At 42.2% G+C, this 19,113-nt stretch overlaps 1 protein-coding gene across 1 annotated transcript in view; it reads left to right on the forward strand.

Moving 5' to 3' along the window:
• The first annotated feature begins 7,640 nt into the window (after positions 1-7,640).
• BMP7 (bone morphogenetic protein 7) overlaps positions 7,641-19,113 on the forward strand; it is a 48,813-nt gene continuing 37,340 nt past the window's right edge. Inside the window, exons 1-2 of the mRNA XM_054081857.1 lie at positions 7,641-7,652; positions 9,080-9,761. Coding sequence (XP_053937832.1) covers positions 7,641-7,652; positions 9,080-9,761 — 694 coding nt within the window. The remainder of the gene's footprint in view (positions 7,653-9,079; positions 9,762-19,113) is intronic.

Raw genomic sequence — 19,113 nt, forward strand, 5'->3', positions numbered from 1 at the left:
TTTTTTTCTTTCTGGACAACTGTAATTCTCAGCGCACCACCCTTAACTCTTCGATTCATTTTTTCTTTTCTAACTTGATCCAAGTTGCTGGCCTTTAGAAGGGTGAGAGATATTTAGCTCTTGCATAGGAAAAAACAATTTGATCTGTGCATTGTTTATTGTCCCATATCCGTGATTTTTGAAGTGTGCTTCACAAGCATTTGGGGCCCATAAGCTGCTTTTACAGGGATCCAGAAAGGTATATAAGGCAGAGTGCTTTGATGTGATATAAAGAATTGCCTACCACTAAATTCTGGAAAACAGAAAAATTTGAAGATCAATGTATGTGTGTCCCACTGTTGCTAGTATAGGTAAAAACTTGCAATAAGATTTTATTCTCACTGCGATACGTAACTACTAACATTATGAATGTCGAAGACAATCATAAGATTGTTTGAAAGTGGTAAGAAGAACACTTTGACTTAGCAGATTTATGTACAATCAGATTCATCACTTTCAAGAGAAAGCGATTTTACATCAGTTCAAGTTAATGTAGAGTTCACGTTGTTACTTTTCCCTCACCTTCATCCCAATGTGATCATATGAAAACTAGAAAAAGAAGCTCTGACATGGTTATTCTTCATGATTAACAGCACATGTCTAATATGACCCCAAAACATGAGTTTCTTGTCAAAACATTAAATTAAGTCTAGTTACTATGGCATTAAACACAGTTAGAAATTAATTTGTTCATTTAAGTTGATAAATTTTAATTCCCATAAGCTTCTGTAGGTAGATTCAGAAAACAAGGTGTTTTTTTCAGCCTACCCACCTGGACTTCTCAACCAGAAAGTTCCTGAGGCAGTAAGTTTTAGTCAGATACAATTAGTCTTTTTTCAGAAATTTTCAGTAAAAGCGATCCTCAGCTGTGGATTTTTGAGGAAAGATGTGACAAAATTAATACACTACCTTTGTGGTATCAGATGACACAGTTACCATATTTAATCTTGAAAACTAGATATACCGCGCTCTGTACAACGCTTACATGCACGCAAAGAAGAGAAACAAAACTGCATTAATGGAAAACATTGGAGCGTGTTTATGGACCTCAGCTGCGCTGCCCTGAAAACAGTTGTTTTCACAAAAGGCCAGATCAAATCTTAGCTGCTCTTCCTCAGAGCTGTCCTTTAAGAGAAGCAGTTTCCCTGTCCCTAGAACAACACAGCTTGCAATGAAGAGAGGAATTAGTCTCTGCATTTTATTAGCTCCCTTGATGTCCAAACTGCTCTTCCATACATACCAAATATAGTAAACAGTAAATGCTCAGCTTATTTGTAAGCCTTGAGGCAAGAACAAAAACTTGCAAATCCTCTCAATTCATTTTGCACCCCCATTCCTTCCATTAGACTTGCTAACAGTATCTTTCACAACGATTCCTTTGTTTCTACTGGAAACCTTTTAAAGATCTCTTTGACATTTCTCCTTCTCTCAGTATCCTGTCACAGGGCATTAGACCTTCATCCTGCACTTACCCAAATCCTTCCTTTTTCCAAGACACACTGAAACTTCCATCCCATTCTCCTACAAAGGAAGGGTAGACTCTCTCCTTAACCAAAAAAACCCAAATGCCCAAAGCTACAAACTGCTGAGCTCTCCCCACAAGTGACAGAGAGCCCTTGGACCCCCAGCATTTCATGGAGACTTGAAAGTGTTCTGAATCTTGTAGGAGTTACTTTTCTCCATGATTTAGCCTTTACTCAGAATATGTGGTTCCCATCTTCTCCTTCCATGACCTCTTCCTATCCATTTCTGAATGCAGCAGTAGCCCACGCTGTAAGTTGGAAATACCCCTCATAAATTAGATACTAGAACACAAAATTCAGCTTCTTTCTGAAGAAATTGCCATTTCTACTTGCAAACAGTCAGTGTAATTCCCAAATCATTAAGGACTGCTGCTGCCTGGCCTATCATTGCTTCCTAATTACGTACAATGAAGATGCTCCCTAAATAGGTTTTTGTTGGAAGAGGAGGGTCTTCTGTGCTACTCTGCTGATGTACTCGAGACACCAAAATAGGGACAGAAATAATGAGGAAATGATTCATAATCTCCATAGCCCTCAACTGCGTGAGGACACACTGTCTTTGCTACACACGTGTACAGAGTGCCCCACAGAACGTCCTACAGTTACACACCTGGAAAAACAAGAGTTTGGTCCTCATTGGTTTCAGATTGTCACCCTATCTCCACTTCCTCTACAAACTAAGCAACTGAAACCTTTTCCCTGCTCAGAGTTTTCCCTCGCTCACGATAAATACACTTTATTCAAAAAGATGATTCTTAGCCTCAAAACACATGCGAGGATCTTACTAGAATGTAAAAATCTTAACTCCTTTGGACTTTACATTTCTATTTTCATAACAGATAACAACTAATCTCATAAAGAAAAAAAGAATTAAGCTTTTATATGGAACTCGTAAGAGTCTACTTTATAGCCCCTTAATTTAAGTAGACAAACAAACAAAGTGCTTCCTTCTGCTGTTTTCCCGACAATCCAAATATTTAGAACTCTTTATAGGATGCTAATTGTGGAAATTCATGCTTTTATATTATTCTTTTTGGGTGCCATGAACAACAAAAACAGATTCTCTCTTGTGGTCAGACCACCAAAGCGGAGCAAAGTGCAGTAACTCTGAGAGTTTCTGCCCCATGTTCTGCTCTGCTTGTCCTTTTGAAAGGGGTCTCAATGAAGAGCCTTGTTGAGACCTCCACTGGTGCCACTGTTTATAGAGGGGGTCATTAGGAACAGTTTAGTCAGAACAAAAGGGGTTTTGTTTCTATTGTCCCGCTTGCAGTTTGACAATGTCTTAACTGAAAAATTATCTTAATAGTCCAACAGTATATAGTTGCCTATGGGGCTCAGACAACTGCAGAAAAGGCTTTGGATGAATGCTGAAAAGATGCACTTCACAAAGCAAACTCAGTGCCCGGTAAGCACTGTTTAGGAAGCAAAAATTTTCTGACTGAAAACTTAGAAGGCCCAGTCTCAGGAAGATAAACTCTTACAGAGTTGCACATCAAACTAAAGCTTCTTCCACAAAAAGAGCAGCAGTAATACCAGCCACTCCAAATACGCGGAGAGAGCGCAGGTGAGTTCCTCCACTGGTGTAAATAAGCATACCTCCATCTACTCCCGTGGTGCTACGCCAACTGACACCAACAAAGGAAACAGTCCCTTCATATTATTTTAAAATCCTCCAGAATAAACTTCAGATTTATGATTTTCAGCTGCTAAAGCTCTGGTAGATTGCTTCACGCAGCCACTTGTAATGTGGCAAACCTCCTCCCTCGCTCAGACCAGGAGCTGGAATGTTCCTCAAACCATGGAGAACTGGGGCCAAACCGTGCTACTCTGCGCAACTTGGGAAGGGATTTTTGTGGCTAGGTCTTTAGAGAATCAAATGAATCTCCAACTTTCATCTTGTTTCATACCAGTTCAGAAACACTGCTATAAATCATTACAGATATAAAGAAAGTTATTTTATAGGCAGAACCAGAGGCAGAAAATGCACAGTGTATGCCTGCAGCCCCACGCAGCTCGAAATTGGCAGCTCAAAACTTCCACTCTGAGCGGCTCCAATATGCATTCAAAATAAACTGTTAAAATAATTGTTCCTATGGAAATCAAATATAAATAAAAGTAGAAGTCGAGGCCATATTAAGATAATGTTGGACCACATTCTATTTCCTGCTTATTTAAATGCAGAAGATAAGCCTCAACAGGAGGGAAACCGTGTGGTGCAGCTGTTGTATATAATCCTGCTTCCTACAGACCTGTAAAACCCCCGGTCTCTAAAGATCTCTCTGCTCTAGCAACAGAAGTTTTATGATTCAGGGGCATGGTACATATGGTTTAGCATACACACCCCAATTTTCCATGCAACCTCCCCTGTTAGGATTACTAATACTTGTGGCATGAGTAGTTTGTACAGCAGCTGTGCAAGGGTTATGCAAGCATTTATGTACACATTGGAATAAAGGCACAAAATAATGGCTCTTTTGAGGTACTACTCGGCACCTGCCTAGAGAAAAAAAGTAAAGCCATCCGTGTTTGTCTCATTGCATTTTACAGGTCAGAATCAATTATTATTGTTCCCTTTGAAAACAATCAATAGGTTTTATGTGCTTTTTGTACGTAGCTGAGCGTAAAAAAACACCAAATATCTGTACTTTTAGTGAATACAAACAGCAGAAAACTAAAAATTGCTCTTAGAAAACACAGATAGATGTTAATAAGAAGCATGCCAAATGTCTGGTGATGGACTGCAGAAGCAAAGATCACTATTTACTATAAGAAAACGTGATAACTCAGCACACTTACACAGGCTGCAATGGCTTAAGCCTGCTCCTAACAGGGACATATCCGTGTGTTCTCAGCAGAATATTTCCACAAACATTAGCCTAAGATTTCAGATGTTCAGATTACAATGTTACACATGAAGGAAATACCTGGGTTTATGCCAAAAGCATTAAGCAAACAAGTGTGCACAGGATAATTCAATAGTACAAAATTAAATTTAGTTTTATTTGGGCTTCTTCAGTAATATATGGACCTAAAACTTGTCCTACATTAATCAACATGAATATTTCTGTAGCACAGATACATACGTATATTACACAAAGTTTAAAGATGCCATTGAAGTACTCTGGTGTCATATCAATATACAAATATATATATATAACATAACATAGGTGTATATTCAAGCTGTATGCAGATGTATAATAAATACGATACTAGAAATGTTTCGATTACATTAATTCATTGCTAATGCTCTCTGAAGTAAATAATACAAAGTTTCACAAAGTGAAACCCTTTGAAGTGCTGAACTGTGAGGGACTGAACTTCATCCACCTGACTCAGTTGATGAATATTGGATTCAGCACTATAGTCCCATTTCATAAATCCGAAGATCATTTGCTAATGTAGTTATCACTAGCATCTCCTCAAGTAATAATACCCTTTCGTGCCTCAAAACATAGACTTTATTTCTGATACTCCTCTGATTGGTAGCAATGAGAATCAATACTTAATTTTTACAACATAATCAGTATGGTCCAACCCTGCACAGTACAACCCAGATCTGTTCAAATTCCAGGATTAGAGCTCATATAATGGCTTACCCATAATGCGATTACTTTCACGTCGGTCAATATGTTCTCAGTAATAATGCTAAAGAGATGAATAGAAACTTTTGATAAGAATGATCCACTACAGCGTAATTAAATATGCAAGCTAATTATGCATTCTTATACAAATAATAATGCTATTATTTTTGTTACATAAGTGTTTTGCATGCGCAGGGCCCAGAGGAACTGCTCAAATTCCCCAAACACATGCTATTTTAGTGGGAATATTTGGACGAAGAAAAAAGTTTGCTATAATTTAAGGCTTGCACTTTGTTCAAGGCAAATGAGAGAAGATGCAAAACAGAATGGAAAAGAAACATGGTTAAAGTTAAAAAGAGGACATCAAAGTAGGAAGGCAAGGAGCTTGAAACTGATTCAGCAGAAAAGAGGAAAAAATGCTTTGTGTCTAAGTTTTCAAAAGGCATGAAATGAGCTTGTGAGCAGAACCCACACTTTCTACGGCCCATTTGGTAAAACTGAATGCAAATGGCCAAATTCTGCCACTACCACATGTCTAGCAGGAGTACACGATGATGACAGCAGCACACAAATTCATCAAGCACAAACCTGCATATTTCTGTCCATTTAACGTTTGAAAAATCAGACCCTTTATCTGCTAAACACATGCCTTCAACTACACTGACTTCAACACAAACAAAAGCAATGGCAGCAGTTGGTACAAAAATCAGGTTAAAGTGAACACACAAAGCTCAAAGAGATCAAAAAGCGACTCGATTGGCAACGTGGTTTGCGCAGAACCCTGGAAACATTGGGAGTTTGCTTTTATAGAAATTACCTGAAGCAGCAAGTGCCAACAAACAGGGATTACTTCATCATAAGCATTTAGTTTTCCTTCTCAAGGAGAGGAGGACAGACAAGAGAAACATAGAAGAGTAAGAGGAAAAACTGGTTTCTTAATTGATCCAGGAAGGAGGAGGAAAAAGACAATGACATGAGGGTGCCAATATTTCAGCAACCTGTGTGGAACTGATCCTACAGGAAACAGGACGGGGTTTATGCAGCAGGCAAGAAAGGAGGGAAAAGAAAGATGGCCATGAGAAAAGCAATCCAGTTTGTATGCTTTCTGTTTGAAAGGAATTTGAAATTCAAGCTCAGATCTGAGGACTGAAACATTGCAGTTTGAGCTGCATCATCCTTTACTGCATGCAGCAGAATAAATGCTGCTCTTTGTTGTGCCCCAAAGCAAGCTGAAGGAAGACCTTAGATTAAAGAAAAAAAAATTCTTTAACAGATTCCTTTTTTCATCACAAACTCCTACAGTGTTTGTGTTAGGCTGTTTTAAGAGTACATGCAAGCAAACTATTATGTATTTATTTAATACTGTACCTAATGCAACAGGATCATAGAAAATACTGCTATAAAGATCAGACTCTTCTAACTATTCCTATAGAAGCACAGGCTACTGTTGCAGCATTGTCCCCTCTTTAAAGAGCATACTCCGCATTAAATCAGAACATATCTAAACTTGGCCAAGCCCAGACCACTTAAAAAGACAAAACAAGAAGGAAACGGATTGAAACATCACTTTTTCAAGAAGTTTATCAAATCAAGAAGTTTCAAGGTTTACTTTTCCTCCCTCTGCTGTGTCTTCAACGACACATACAGCTTCAATAGTTACCTGAGGTGTCAGGATCCAAACCTCCCAAACTATCTTTTTCTTTTCCCTCTTACAAAGACTGATACCATTCCAAAGCACAACACCAAGCTGAACGTCAGTCAGTTTTTAAATGTAAGTTACAAGGAATTCAGGTGCAAGCAATTCGGGCAGCAGAGACACCTGCTCTCCATTCCACTCTTCCACCCTTAGAGATCTTTTAATCTCATTGTGACAAAGGTAAGTCTCCTTTCCCCGCTGCTGCTTGATGAGAGGCCAGCACTGAAAACTGAGGAAAACCAAACTACCTACAAGGAACAAAAAAGAAAGTGAAGTTATCTGCAGCTGAAAGGGAGAGGGAGGGATACTGAATCATCTCCCTGCCCTTCCACCACTGGTTTAAGCCAACCTAAAGCAGCCCAGCCCAGACACCCTCTCCTTGCCCCCAGCTGTGCATTCCTGTGGCCTCCCTAGTTCCAAGATGTAGTCAGTCAGAACAAGGAGCTGATCCAGCAGAAAATTAATTCAGCAAACCCAAATACATAAATGCTTAAAAAAAGATTACTTTTAAAAACAGAACCAGCTTCCCGATAGTACTGACATTGGAGAGGGGTGGGTTTGAGGGTCCAGGCTGGGGTGGAATGAGAAAAAACCATCTTTCTCAGGAGGAGCCTGGCTTTACATGAGCTTAACTTGATCTAGAAACCACACCCTAGGCAAGAAAGAAATTTAGGCAAATAGCTGCCTAGTTAAAAGCAGGTTAGTGCTGCTTCTCAGGAGCTACAAAAGATGCTGGAGAGTTTTATCTTAACTGGGTATCCAAAATGCTTAGGTATCCGTGTTTTCTATTAGTGAGGAGCAATGGGAAGGCAGGTACAGGGGTGACCCCCATTAGCATCAGAGAGTTTAGCAAGTGTTCTCATGTTACTTGAGGTGCATCCTCCCAGAGCTTTAGCCATTCCTAAGCATGTGTTAGGACTGAACTAGGAGTTTAATGCTGGTTCCACCACTATTTCAATAGCTCTGTGAGTCATTTCAATGCCATGCCTCAGTTTCCCTGTTATTAAGAAGAGCACATGCCTGCATACAAACACACTAAATCGCTCAAAGTGTTTCCCATGCAACTTTTTTGACTAGTTACCTGCCATTCACATAAGGATTTTAAACATAAAGAGCTAAACAAAATGCCAAATATTAGTTTCCAGAACAGATGCAGGATCTAGTGCTGGACACTACTGGATACTGTTCATCTGAAAACATTAGAATAACGCTGACCTCCTTTATCCCCTGCCCTTCTTCTTCCATCTTTGCCCAAGGAATGAATCTTAATGTCAGAATACACTTAATGTATACATACATGGTTTCTGAAATTACCTTGGGCTTGATTCAGTGACCCAGATAAACCTTTCCATCCTGCCTTTCCCTTGCTTTCTAAGTAAGATTTCGGAAGTAGTAGTCTACATGTATTATCTGAGATGACGATGATGATGATTATTATTTACCACGGCAGTAGACATCTACCTGTACTAATTAGGACTTGGAGTCCATTGCTGTGGATGTTACACCCTATTGAATTAAAAAAGGAAAGAAGTAACTGCTTTAAAAAGCTGACAACCCATCTCAAGACAGTATTCCAAAAAACTGTGTACCGGAGAGCAGAAGGGGGAGATGAAAGAGCAGGATAATGTAATGGCATAAACCACCCGTGTGCACAGGTTGATGGTTCCGATCCAAGTAAACGTTGCTGGGTTTATGATAACTCCCCCCTTGGATCTGGAGGATCTTTAAGGTCTCTTCCAACCCAAACCAATCTATCATCTAATGGGACGTGTCTCAGCCCATGGCAGAGGGGGTTGGAGCTGGATGATCTTTAAGGTCCCTTCCAACCCTAACTATTCCACGAATCTATGATTTCTCCATGAACTCTCCCCGCTGCCAGTCGGAAAGGGTGTCCTGCGGCTCCGTCCACGCAGACACAGATACTTTCGTGCGGGGATACATAATCATCACATTTTAAATCATCCAGCGCTGTTGGTTTTGTCCCGGACAATCTCTCCCCGTCTGTACTTTGAAGAAAAGGGTGGAAGGGAAGGAAAAACCCTGCCTGCGCCTGCAGACGGGCGATCTCCTCGCATCTCTAAACTCTCTGGGAGTCTGGGCCCCTTCCTTAGGCACAAACCACCCTCCCTCCTGGGGTGTCTTCTCCTTAATTACGCTCGCCTTAATTGAAGCGCTCGGGACCGGCTCACCCTCTCCCCAAACCTCCCGCAAAGCAACCTGATCAGACGTTCCTCCTCTAGGCAGTCCCAGGGATTTTTTTTTCCCCCTCTCCCTGGGCTTGGAAGCCAGAGCGCTTGGGTTTCCCCTCGCCGCTCCTCCCACCGGAGCCACCACCCTCCCGCCGCCGCTCGCCGCCGCACACGCTCCGTGCCGTGGCGCGGGGTCCGGGCAGCGTCCCCCGCGATGAGCGGGCAGCGGCGCCCGGGCGGGGGCGAGCACTGAGCTCGGTGGGGGCAGCCCCGCGCCCCCCCGGCCGCCGCCGAGCCGCGATGCGGGCGGCGGGGAGCGGGCAGCCCGCCTCCTGGCTGCTGGTGCTGGGCGCCGCCGCCCCCGCCCTCTGGCTGCGCTGCGTCCTCGCCGACTTCACGGTGGACAACGAGGTGCACTCCAGCTTCATCCACCGGCGGCTGCGCGGCCCCGAGCGGCGGGAGATGCAGCGGGAGATCCTCTCCATCCTCGGCCTGCCGCACCGGCCGCGCCCGCACCTCCACGGCAAGCACAACTCGGCCCCCATGTTCATGCTGGACCTCTACAATGCCATGTCCGTGGAGGAGGGGGCAGCGGGGGCGGCCGCCGAGGAGGGCGAGGGCTTCTCCTACCCCTACAAGCCCATCTTCAGCACCCAGGGGCCGCCCCTGGCCAGCCTGCAGGACAGCAACTTCCTCACCGAGGCTGACATGGTCATGAGCTTCGTCAACTTGGGTGAGTGAGATGGGATGAGCGGGTGGGAGAAGGGTGCTGGGGGGGGCAGGCAGGAAAGCATCCATCCCCGGCCACCGAGGGAGGCAGGAGCGCATCCCCGGCCACCTTCGGGAGGCTGGAGCGCATCCCTGGCCACCGACGGGCGGCTGGAGCGCATCCCCGGCCACCTTCGGGATGCTGGAGCGCATCCCCGGCCACCTTCGGGATGCTGGAGCGCATCCCCGACCACCTTCGGGAGGCTGGAGCGCATCCCCGACCACCTTCGGGATGCTGGAGCGCATCCCCGACCACCTTCGGGATGCTGGAGCGCATCCCCGGCCACCTTCGGGATGCAGGAACGCATCCCCGACCGCCTTCCGGAGGGCTGGTGGCATAGGTGGCCCCGGTAGGAGCTGTTTCCGTGGCGGGACAGATGGGTGGCAGCCCACGGGGGACGAGGAAGGGCAGGTAGCGCCCCTTGGAAAGCTGCTTTGCAGGGAGATAATTAAAGAGCGTGGAGAGGGCTGGGATTTGCCTCCCGTCACAGCGTTTGGACAGCCACAAGCCCTCGCCGTCTCCACCCCGCACGCCCGACACGCTGAAGTTCTTTGTCGTCTTTCTCCCTTTGCTATAGTTTCCTGCTGCTCCTCTGAAATTGGATTCGCAGGTAGGAGTTAAACAGGACCATTAGCAAGTGTGTTGAGCATCCCGCACCGCCAGGGAGGACAGAGCCCCCGGCGGGGGCACAGCTCGCCGTGCCGGGCTGCTGCTGCTGCTGCGGAGCCCCCACGGGTGCCCGCGGCATCCCAGCGCCTCTGCCTCGGCTGCAGCGGCTGAGCCGCTCACACATGTTTTCCTAATGGCTCGAGAGGGATTCCACAGTAAAGCCTTATTTACTCCTGCAGCTTTTTCTGTTGACCCCAGTTTATGCGGCTAACTCGCCTCCTTTCACAAGCACATGTGGATGGGTTTATGCAAATGATACGAAAGTTGGCATGCTTTGCATGCGGCTCTCCAGGCCTCTCTAATTGGATGCCACGGCCCAATCTGATTTCTATTTGCTTGTTGTAGATTGCACACCCGTCTGGACTGACTTGGCTGGAATTCAGTAAGACGTTGTCGGGATGAGCGTTCTATTTTAAATATATAATTATAGACCCAGGTTCACTCCATCCATTTTTAGACCTCATCGTGTGCCGCTCTGAAACCACCACACGTACAGATTTGGTGTCTGCAAGTTCAAGACGGAATCTGAATGGTATTTCCAAAACAACATCGACTCAAACTTTGTCCCAAACAAAGGGACGCGCAGAGCACGAGAGGAGCCCACTTCTGGCATGTAACTCGCTGGGGTTTACAGACACCCCCATTGCCAATAAATCCATTAACACCTTTATGGATGTCACTGTTCTGGACACTTCCACTGTCTGGAACTTCAGAGGCAACAAAGATTAAGTCACCACCTAAATCACCGCCTCTCTAATCCCAGCACTTTAACTAACTGAAAAAGATCAGTAGCTGTAAAGGCTGTGTGACACACGTTAATAATTATTAGACACGGTAGCCATCCTGGCGCAATTCTTGCATGACAGGGAGACGTGGGACGCCGTGGGAGATCTCTAGTTTGCATGAGCTGCACCTCCTTATTAACTACCATAAGCTTCACGGTGGGAAGCTCTGAATTACATCTGGCCCGGGGGCTGCGCTCTTTGAGAGCGCCGGTGCTTTCCGTTTGGAATTACAGTGTTTGTCTAATCGCTGCTAGCTACTTAAGCTGATCAGCAATGATACATTTAAAATCAAATATTTGAGCAGCCAAAATTACCAACGGCGGTCAAATATTTGCCTTTAGAGATAAGAGTGATCTTGCTAACATTGTTCTCTGTGGTTCTTGGGTCCTACACCATGTACAACCAGAGCGCAGAGACAGTCCCGAACAGAAGACAAAGGATGTTGAAATAACGATAGCGAAATTCACACTTCTGTTTCCATTTCGATAGAGAGGAGAGAACCTTTATGAAACATGTAAGTACCTTATAGAAGGGAGTTTAGCTCTGGGGAAGCAGCTCTGCTCTTCCGGTGTGGTTATGTACTGCATGACTTTCATCACTGAATCTGCAGCGCTCCCATCCTGTGTTTCCTGTAGAAGGAAAAGTCACCTTTGCAGCCCATGGAGGTTTTACACGAAAGAAACTAATGTTCAGGTCCCTGGTTATTTTGAATACAAAGGAGTGGAATCGATCCATAAACTTTGAAATAAAAAAATACATTTTGGATATGTCTGTTTCCATGTGAGAACTATTTCTAGAGCAGGTTTTACCTGTATAAACTGTCCGTAATCGGTAACCGGCATCCCGACGCAATGTAATGGAAATACTCATTCATTTTGACCTGCTGGGTTTTGCAGTCAGTTTAGAAATCCCAAAGTGTTCTTTATTCAAAATAGTTAATTATCGTTCTATCTAATTGCTGTGAGCATGGTTACCGAGTAGTAAGAGAGCAAGCAAAAACCAGTAGTTTTAAGAAGGACAGGTGGAATTATTACCCGTGAGGCACATTTCAGAGGTCTATCTGTACTGTTTTGTTCCCTTGTCAACAGCACATGCCAGGACGAGTTTAAAAAGGACATAGATCTATAATAGCTTTCTTCATCGCCGTGCACACCTTTCATCCCATTATATTCATTGGCCTTTCATCTTTATAGGACAAAGACAGGCTTGTTTATGGATGTTTTAATGAATTACACCAGCCCCTCACTCCCGTATATAGTCAAATACACCACCTGCTTTGATATGTAGAGTTTTCTATGACATTCAGGGAAAATTAGAAGATCTATTGTAGAGCTAATATTTTTTTGGAGGCTCTCTACAATGATCCCTTTTAAAGCAGAGCTGAATTGCTAAATGCATGCTGTAGTAAACTGTGTCCTAGTTTTGTAAGAGATACTCTGTGAGCATTGCGTTTCACAGGTAGGCTTTTATTACTATAGTCGAGCCGTCACAATGAGGAAGTGTCACAGCATCATAAAGTTTCATCTTAGAAAGGAGGAAGTAAAAGTGAGTACAGAAATAATACTTTGAAACTTCAATAAATAAAACATTATTCTGGAGTTCTAAATGCTTATCTACAAAACCACTTTTTTTTTTCTTTATTCATGTTCTCCACCTATCTACTTGTACAACTTTAGAGGAAAAAGTACTAAAAAAAAGAATAAAGGTTTACATCACAAGATTTACTGGGCTACATAGTAAAATACCACCACCCCCCACATTGATTTCTATGGAGATACTGTGCATATTTATTCCAAAGAATTTATACTGTGTATTGGTAGGGAGGAACAAGAATACAGGTGCTCCATTTCAGGGTTATGTTGCAGGGAGCTTTGTACTAAGCATGTAATTTTACTGTGAAATCTTGACAATTAATTAGATTTAGATTTATAACCAGTTAATTCGCAGGCTACATTTTGTCTTAACTTACACCTGTGCTAAGATGGATGGGGAATGGATGTGTGTCAAGAATGAAGTTACATGTAATTAAAAGATAATTTAGCCACAGTGGTCTGACTAAGTTAGTTAATTACTGGCTAATTTTATAAAATTTATTACTACAATTTCAGTATTTGGAATTTCACTTGCGATCCTGTCGGAGTAAAGTTTACAAACTGATCCATTTTAGGAACTGAAAAAATGCATTTTTTGCACAAGTTTGATTTGAAATGTATAAACAGCAGCTAAGGAGTAAACATCCTCTAGATTGCTTAGACCCTCTCTTCTAAAAATAATTGAGATGTCCTCATGTGGGTAATCTTGCCTGGGTAAACAGACTTGCTTAGAATGTTTTTTTTTAAAAGAGTCGGTACAAGTGATAACGCAATTTGTTAATTTGTCTCACAGTTGATTATAAAATGAACAACATTGTTTAATCCTGGCAAAAAATAAGGGGGGAGGGAAATTAGTCATTCTTGGAAGGAGCACATGAAAGTGGCTTTTGTTAATGTAAATCAAGAAGCTGAAGAGCCCCCAAGTTTCCTTTTATTTCATACCATCTGGCTATCCTTTTTGTTGACAAGTGTTTGGCATAGAGAACCATCTCTTTGCCCTTTAATAACAGGCTTTAACACTGTAGGGTATTAGAAAAAGATTCTATAACAGTTAAAAAATTTCCTTCAGGGAATACTTTATAAAGTGAGCACGGGCTGCAGGCATTTGCAGCTGTAACCTGGCTTGTGTTAAAATTTGGAAGGGGCTGCCTTGCATTCCAGCTCACTACAGGCCTTCATTGGTGTACAGCCAAAGGTTAATATAGATGTCACACAGTTTTTCTTTGGCGAGCCTCAGATATAAGAGTACGCGTACAGCTGTGTTTTTAGTAACCCTTTCATAATCACTTCTTTTAAACTTCATTTTCCTGCTTATATAAATCAAAGATTTTCAAGGATATTTGACCTGGATTTGAACTTATTTGATCTTCACATATTTCCCACTTGAAACAAAGCAGATTAAATGTTAGCCCTGGATGCCTGGTCATGATCACATGGTTTGTCCATACATTAGGCCAAGCCTTCGGATTTTTTTTCTTCCCTTCTCCTCCACCTAGCACTGTAATAAGCTCTCGAGTCTGAACAGGTACATCCTGGAATTGTTTTGGACAGTACGGGTACGTGCAACACTCGTTAGTGTAGGCTTAGCTAAGGTAGAAAGCTTGCAGCAAACTAAAGGTATGAAGTATGCTGACCTGCAGCAAGTAGCCAGGAGGTATTCCTTTAATGTTCAAGCCTATTCCAGAGATCAATTAAGTAATTTTCTAATTCTCAGGTGCACAGTGGCAGAACAGAACAGGAACTATTTACCTCTGCCATAGGGGTGCGGTGGGAGCAGAGAATGGAGCAGCTGAGGACAGGTGTCCTCATGCGAGGAAAAAGAGGACACAGAAACTGTCCCCATCAGATCGCGCACCGACACTTTTATCCCAGAGACAAGGTCTCTCCTCCGTTCCCACGCAGGCTGTCCTGGGGAGGCAAAACCCCCTCCGGGAACTGGAGTTTAAAAGCCAAAACACGACAGCTTGTAAAGTGCTTTGAAGGAGACAAGCCTTGATGGCCAGATCTTGTGATGCTTGTAACAGGAGTTGGGCACAAGTGAAGCGTACAGGACCTGCTCCCACCCAAGCTCGCCCTGCCATCGGTTTTCCTTGTGTGTGTGTGTGTGTGTGTGTGCATACCCCCATCGCCCCATTTGCAGAGGGGCCTTAATGGCTTCTGGGCAGGCAGCATGAAACCAGGCTTTATGTTTGCATCTGTAAATAAGCTTGAAACACATTTTCGGGTAGGGGGGAGGGATGTGTGAGAGAAGGTTATGCAAGTGGTTGGAAACATTAATTAAAAAAAAGATTATAACTATTAAAGCCTACTGAGGGCTGTTGACGGGCTCCTTTTAAATAGGACACTGCAATGTTTTAGTTTAATACATTCTGGCAGTGTCACCGGGGTTAAGGCTAATACTGGGATGTGTGGATCCTGTCATGTTATTGTCGGGAGGAATGCAGGGATTAGGTTTAAAAGTGGTGGTGGGTGAGTGGTGCAGCTGTGTACACTTATTATAGAAGATTTAAGTCCCACTGGTAAAATCAATATATTAAATTGCAAGAGCCTCTGTTTTTAATTAGTTTAAATCAAATATATTGTTAGTGCCATTATGGATTCTATTCTTGGACCAAGTGAGGAAATGCTAATATTTATATGGAAACTGTTAATTTGTGGTTAAAATGATAACACAATTAGTTTTACGCATCTAAATTGTTCTAACTTGATGAATACCAGTGAGAGGTTGCAATGACGGATGAAGTCATCAGAGCAAGAACACAAGTAAGCAAACTCTTGATAGCAGGCCAGTTAAAGAGACTACCTGTTGATACACAGCGTTAAGAGACCGCGGTATTTTAAGCCTTTTACCCCCTCTGTGGGACCTGCATCAAAATACTCATATGAATTAACTATAGATACATATATTATATGCATATAAAAATAAAATATGCTATAGTATATATATATTTCTTCTCTAAAGGGAAGGAACTTCTAATGAAATGAGTGAGCTGTTTAAATTACTTTCAGCATGAAGATTTTCATTCTACAACTGTTTGAAGTAAGTGGCACTACTCACAAGGACTAATCACATGGATAAAGTTCTGTACACGCGTCTGTTTGGAAAATGAAAACCCAGGAGAAAATTCTTGGCTAGGTCATCATTGGTGTAAATTGACAAATTTCTACTGAAGCTGGCCCCGTGGTCTCATTTATACAACTGTGTGTCCAAAGTAATTCCCATAAACTCCCTGTTGATTTACACGAGCACAACTGAGAACAGAATTGGGCCAAAGAAATGCCCCTGTGTTGAAATAATGAGCATGCAGTAGTTTCTGCTACAGCTTCAAACCGTTTTCTCTCCTCAGCTTGAAATTGTTTTTGAGGGAGTTTTCCTTTGCTGCAAATAATCAAAACATGAACTAGCCTCTATTAGTCACTGCTTAGCATTATTAGCCCAATCTGCGCTGTTGAACTACAGCTGAATTCCCGTCTTTGCAACAAAAAGAATTTAACAAATAATGGCTGACATAAATGTGAAACTGATATTTCTTAATACAAGACATATTTCATACGGAGAAACTTCAGCGCTGAAAGATTCCTGGTATCAAAATATCTGAATCACAGTACAAATAAACAGTGTGTTGTAAAGGCTGCAGGGCCAAATTCCGTGCCGGAGTAACTCCACTGAAATCACTGGAGTTGTGCCAGGAGATAAACTGCCATCTAGATTTTTTTGATGTACACGTGAAAACCAGAAGTGTTTCAGCTTTGTCAGTAAACAGTTTTGCTGTGAAAAAGGGTGCGAAGTTTGAACCTATTCTAATATAAGTGTCTCTTTGGGAAATCCTTATTTTGTTGATGAAAACTAGAAAGTTTGCTGAGACCCCCTCTGTTAAGGTATACATTCTACAATTCCGTTATCTATACATAAATTTACCTGACTTACAGCAGTTAATGTTAGCGTTATCTTGGGTGCAAGCTCATATCTGCAAACCCCACGATACTGCCTTGCCACGTGCACGTTCTTTTAAACATTTGTGTCGTCTGCATCTTGAAGACAGTGAAAATCCTTTGGTGATCCAGATTGAGTGGATTGAATTAATGGCAACTTTGAGACTACAAGTTTTAGTGTAATTGCTTTATTGTTTTGGAACCAAGATGCTTACAATCCAGTTCCTGTGCAAACATGTTTAACGTGTGTTAATGTGTTTCAAAACCAGACCCTCTCCGCAAAAATCCTGCTTTTCATTCATTGACATCAGTAGCATGGTACAGTATTTCAAAGCACTGGCCAAATATAAACCGTGTTTCTAATTTCCTTACTTTCCTGTGTTTGGAATGCCAATGTTAATTTGTTCCCATGGAAGAGTGAGAGCTGCCAACCACATTTTTATATAAATGGCTTTAAAGTGCAGAGCTGCCAACATGAAGTGATACTTAGGAATTTTCATGACATTTTGTATTTAATGCTTGTGTGTATATGTGAGAGAAATACAGAGAAATACATGGGATGTTGAACAGCACCATCACTGATGATCAAGGCAAATGTTTGAAGGTTATTTAATGTATCTCCTCATTTAATTTTTTTTTAAATAACCTATGAGGTATTACATAGCATAATCCTTCTGCCTGGAAAAATATATTTCGCAGTGAATTTTGTTGGTAACTATCCGAGCTGTTCTATGGTTCCTCCCACCACCTCCCACAGGTTTAGTTATTTATTAATAGATGGGCAGAAAAACTTTTGCTTATGTTGCTGTTCTGGTCATTATGGACTAGATTATAAGAATGTGATATTACTCAGCATGAGAAAATGTAAAAGTAAAAAAAGCTGCCACAACTAAGGAATGGGGCGATTAACTGATTGCAATTAAAACTGCCAGCAGATATTTTTTTTCTTTAAAAGGAGTAGCTAGATAAAATCATCTGCTTTATTAAAGGAGTTAAAGTATAAATCAAAGTTTCCTTAGTGCTCTGTACTCTCTTTGTACATGAAACAAATGTGAATTTCCCTTTAAACAAATTTGTTTTAAACTGACGAAGGTGAAAACAAGGTCTGTTTATGTATTTCTCCTTTTATTCCTGGAGGATATTCAAAATACAAATTGTTCATGTTTCAGTAGATTCCTTTTAATGAGTGCTATGGTTTATCTCTCCGTTTTCCCCTTTTATTGGAACAGGTGCAATGTCTGCCATCTGTGCCAGCCCTGCTATACCAACAAACAAAGTGGTGTTTTGGTTCACTGGATTTAAAAGTCTCCTGAGAGTAAAGAAATGAAAGAGAAAGAATTTAGAAAGTGCCTAGTGAAGGCAAGGCACTTGGAGTAATGTGCTTTGTCACTCAAGTCTTCCAGTAAATTACCTCAAACTATTTCTAAACTGTTTGAAAAATATTATCCGTAGAGTATTAAGTTTCTCTTGCATCTCGGAGGTCCCACACTATTTTTCATCCTCTTTATCTTACGGCAGTAGCTTCCAAGTTAGGCTCTTTTGTTGTCGGGTTGGATTAAAATTTACAGGAGTAAAAATTCTTTTTTTTTTTTCCATACCTTAAAGTAGAAGAGTTGTAAATTTTCAGTTTTTCACTGTTTCTAATTCCACCTCATTTAAAAGATACTGCAAATACCCATCCAAGTTTAAACAAGATTATGTTGTAATTAGACAGACAAACTCATAATTCTTTAAGGGCTAAACCAACAACAACAACCCTTTCAGGTTCATTTTGACAGTGTTTATCCAGTGTATCTGGAAAGGCTTACAATTAAAGTGCCTGAAGGGTGGGGATGAGATTTTTCAGCATGCAGTCAGTGCTATCGGGTCCACCTGGCCTGGGAAACTATGCAGGCTTTGTAGTAGAGAAAATCCTTTCGCTTAGATCTTCATGGCAAGCTCTTAAAAGCTACCTTCCTTTGAAAAAAAAAGAAAAAATGGGGAGGAGGAGAAGGAAGGCACCGCTTCCCTCTAAATAATAATTAAAACAAGCGAGTGCCTTCGTAGGCTCTTCCCGATGAGGGAACACCATCACACTGATAAGGCCAAAAATATCACAGCGCGTCTCATTTTTGAACGTTTGCCTGTTGTGCGCAACGGCCTTTCAAACGAGCAAGATGTTTCCTCTCATTAGGCAGCAGCTTCCCAAGGCGCGATGCTGCTCTGGATTCCACCTCCACGCAAAGCCACTGATGTCACCAGATGGTATCCTCAGCCGGAGCCACCTGGCACACGGCCACCCCAGCACTGAAGTCAACACAGTTGACACCATCTGAGGAGCTGGCACAGTGTCTGAAC

This window comes from Cuculus canorus, chromosome 16 (genome assembly GCF_017976375.1).
Source record: "Cuculus canorus isolate bCucCan1 chromosome 16, bCucCan1.pri, whole genome shotgun sequence".
NCBI classification, from domain to species: domain Eukaryota; kingdom Metazoa; phylum Chordata; class Aves; order Cuculiformes; family Cuculidae; genus Cuculus; species Cuculus canorus.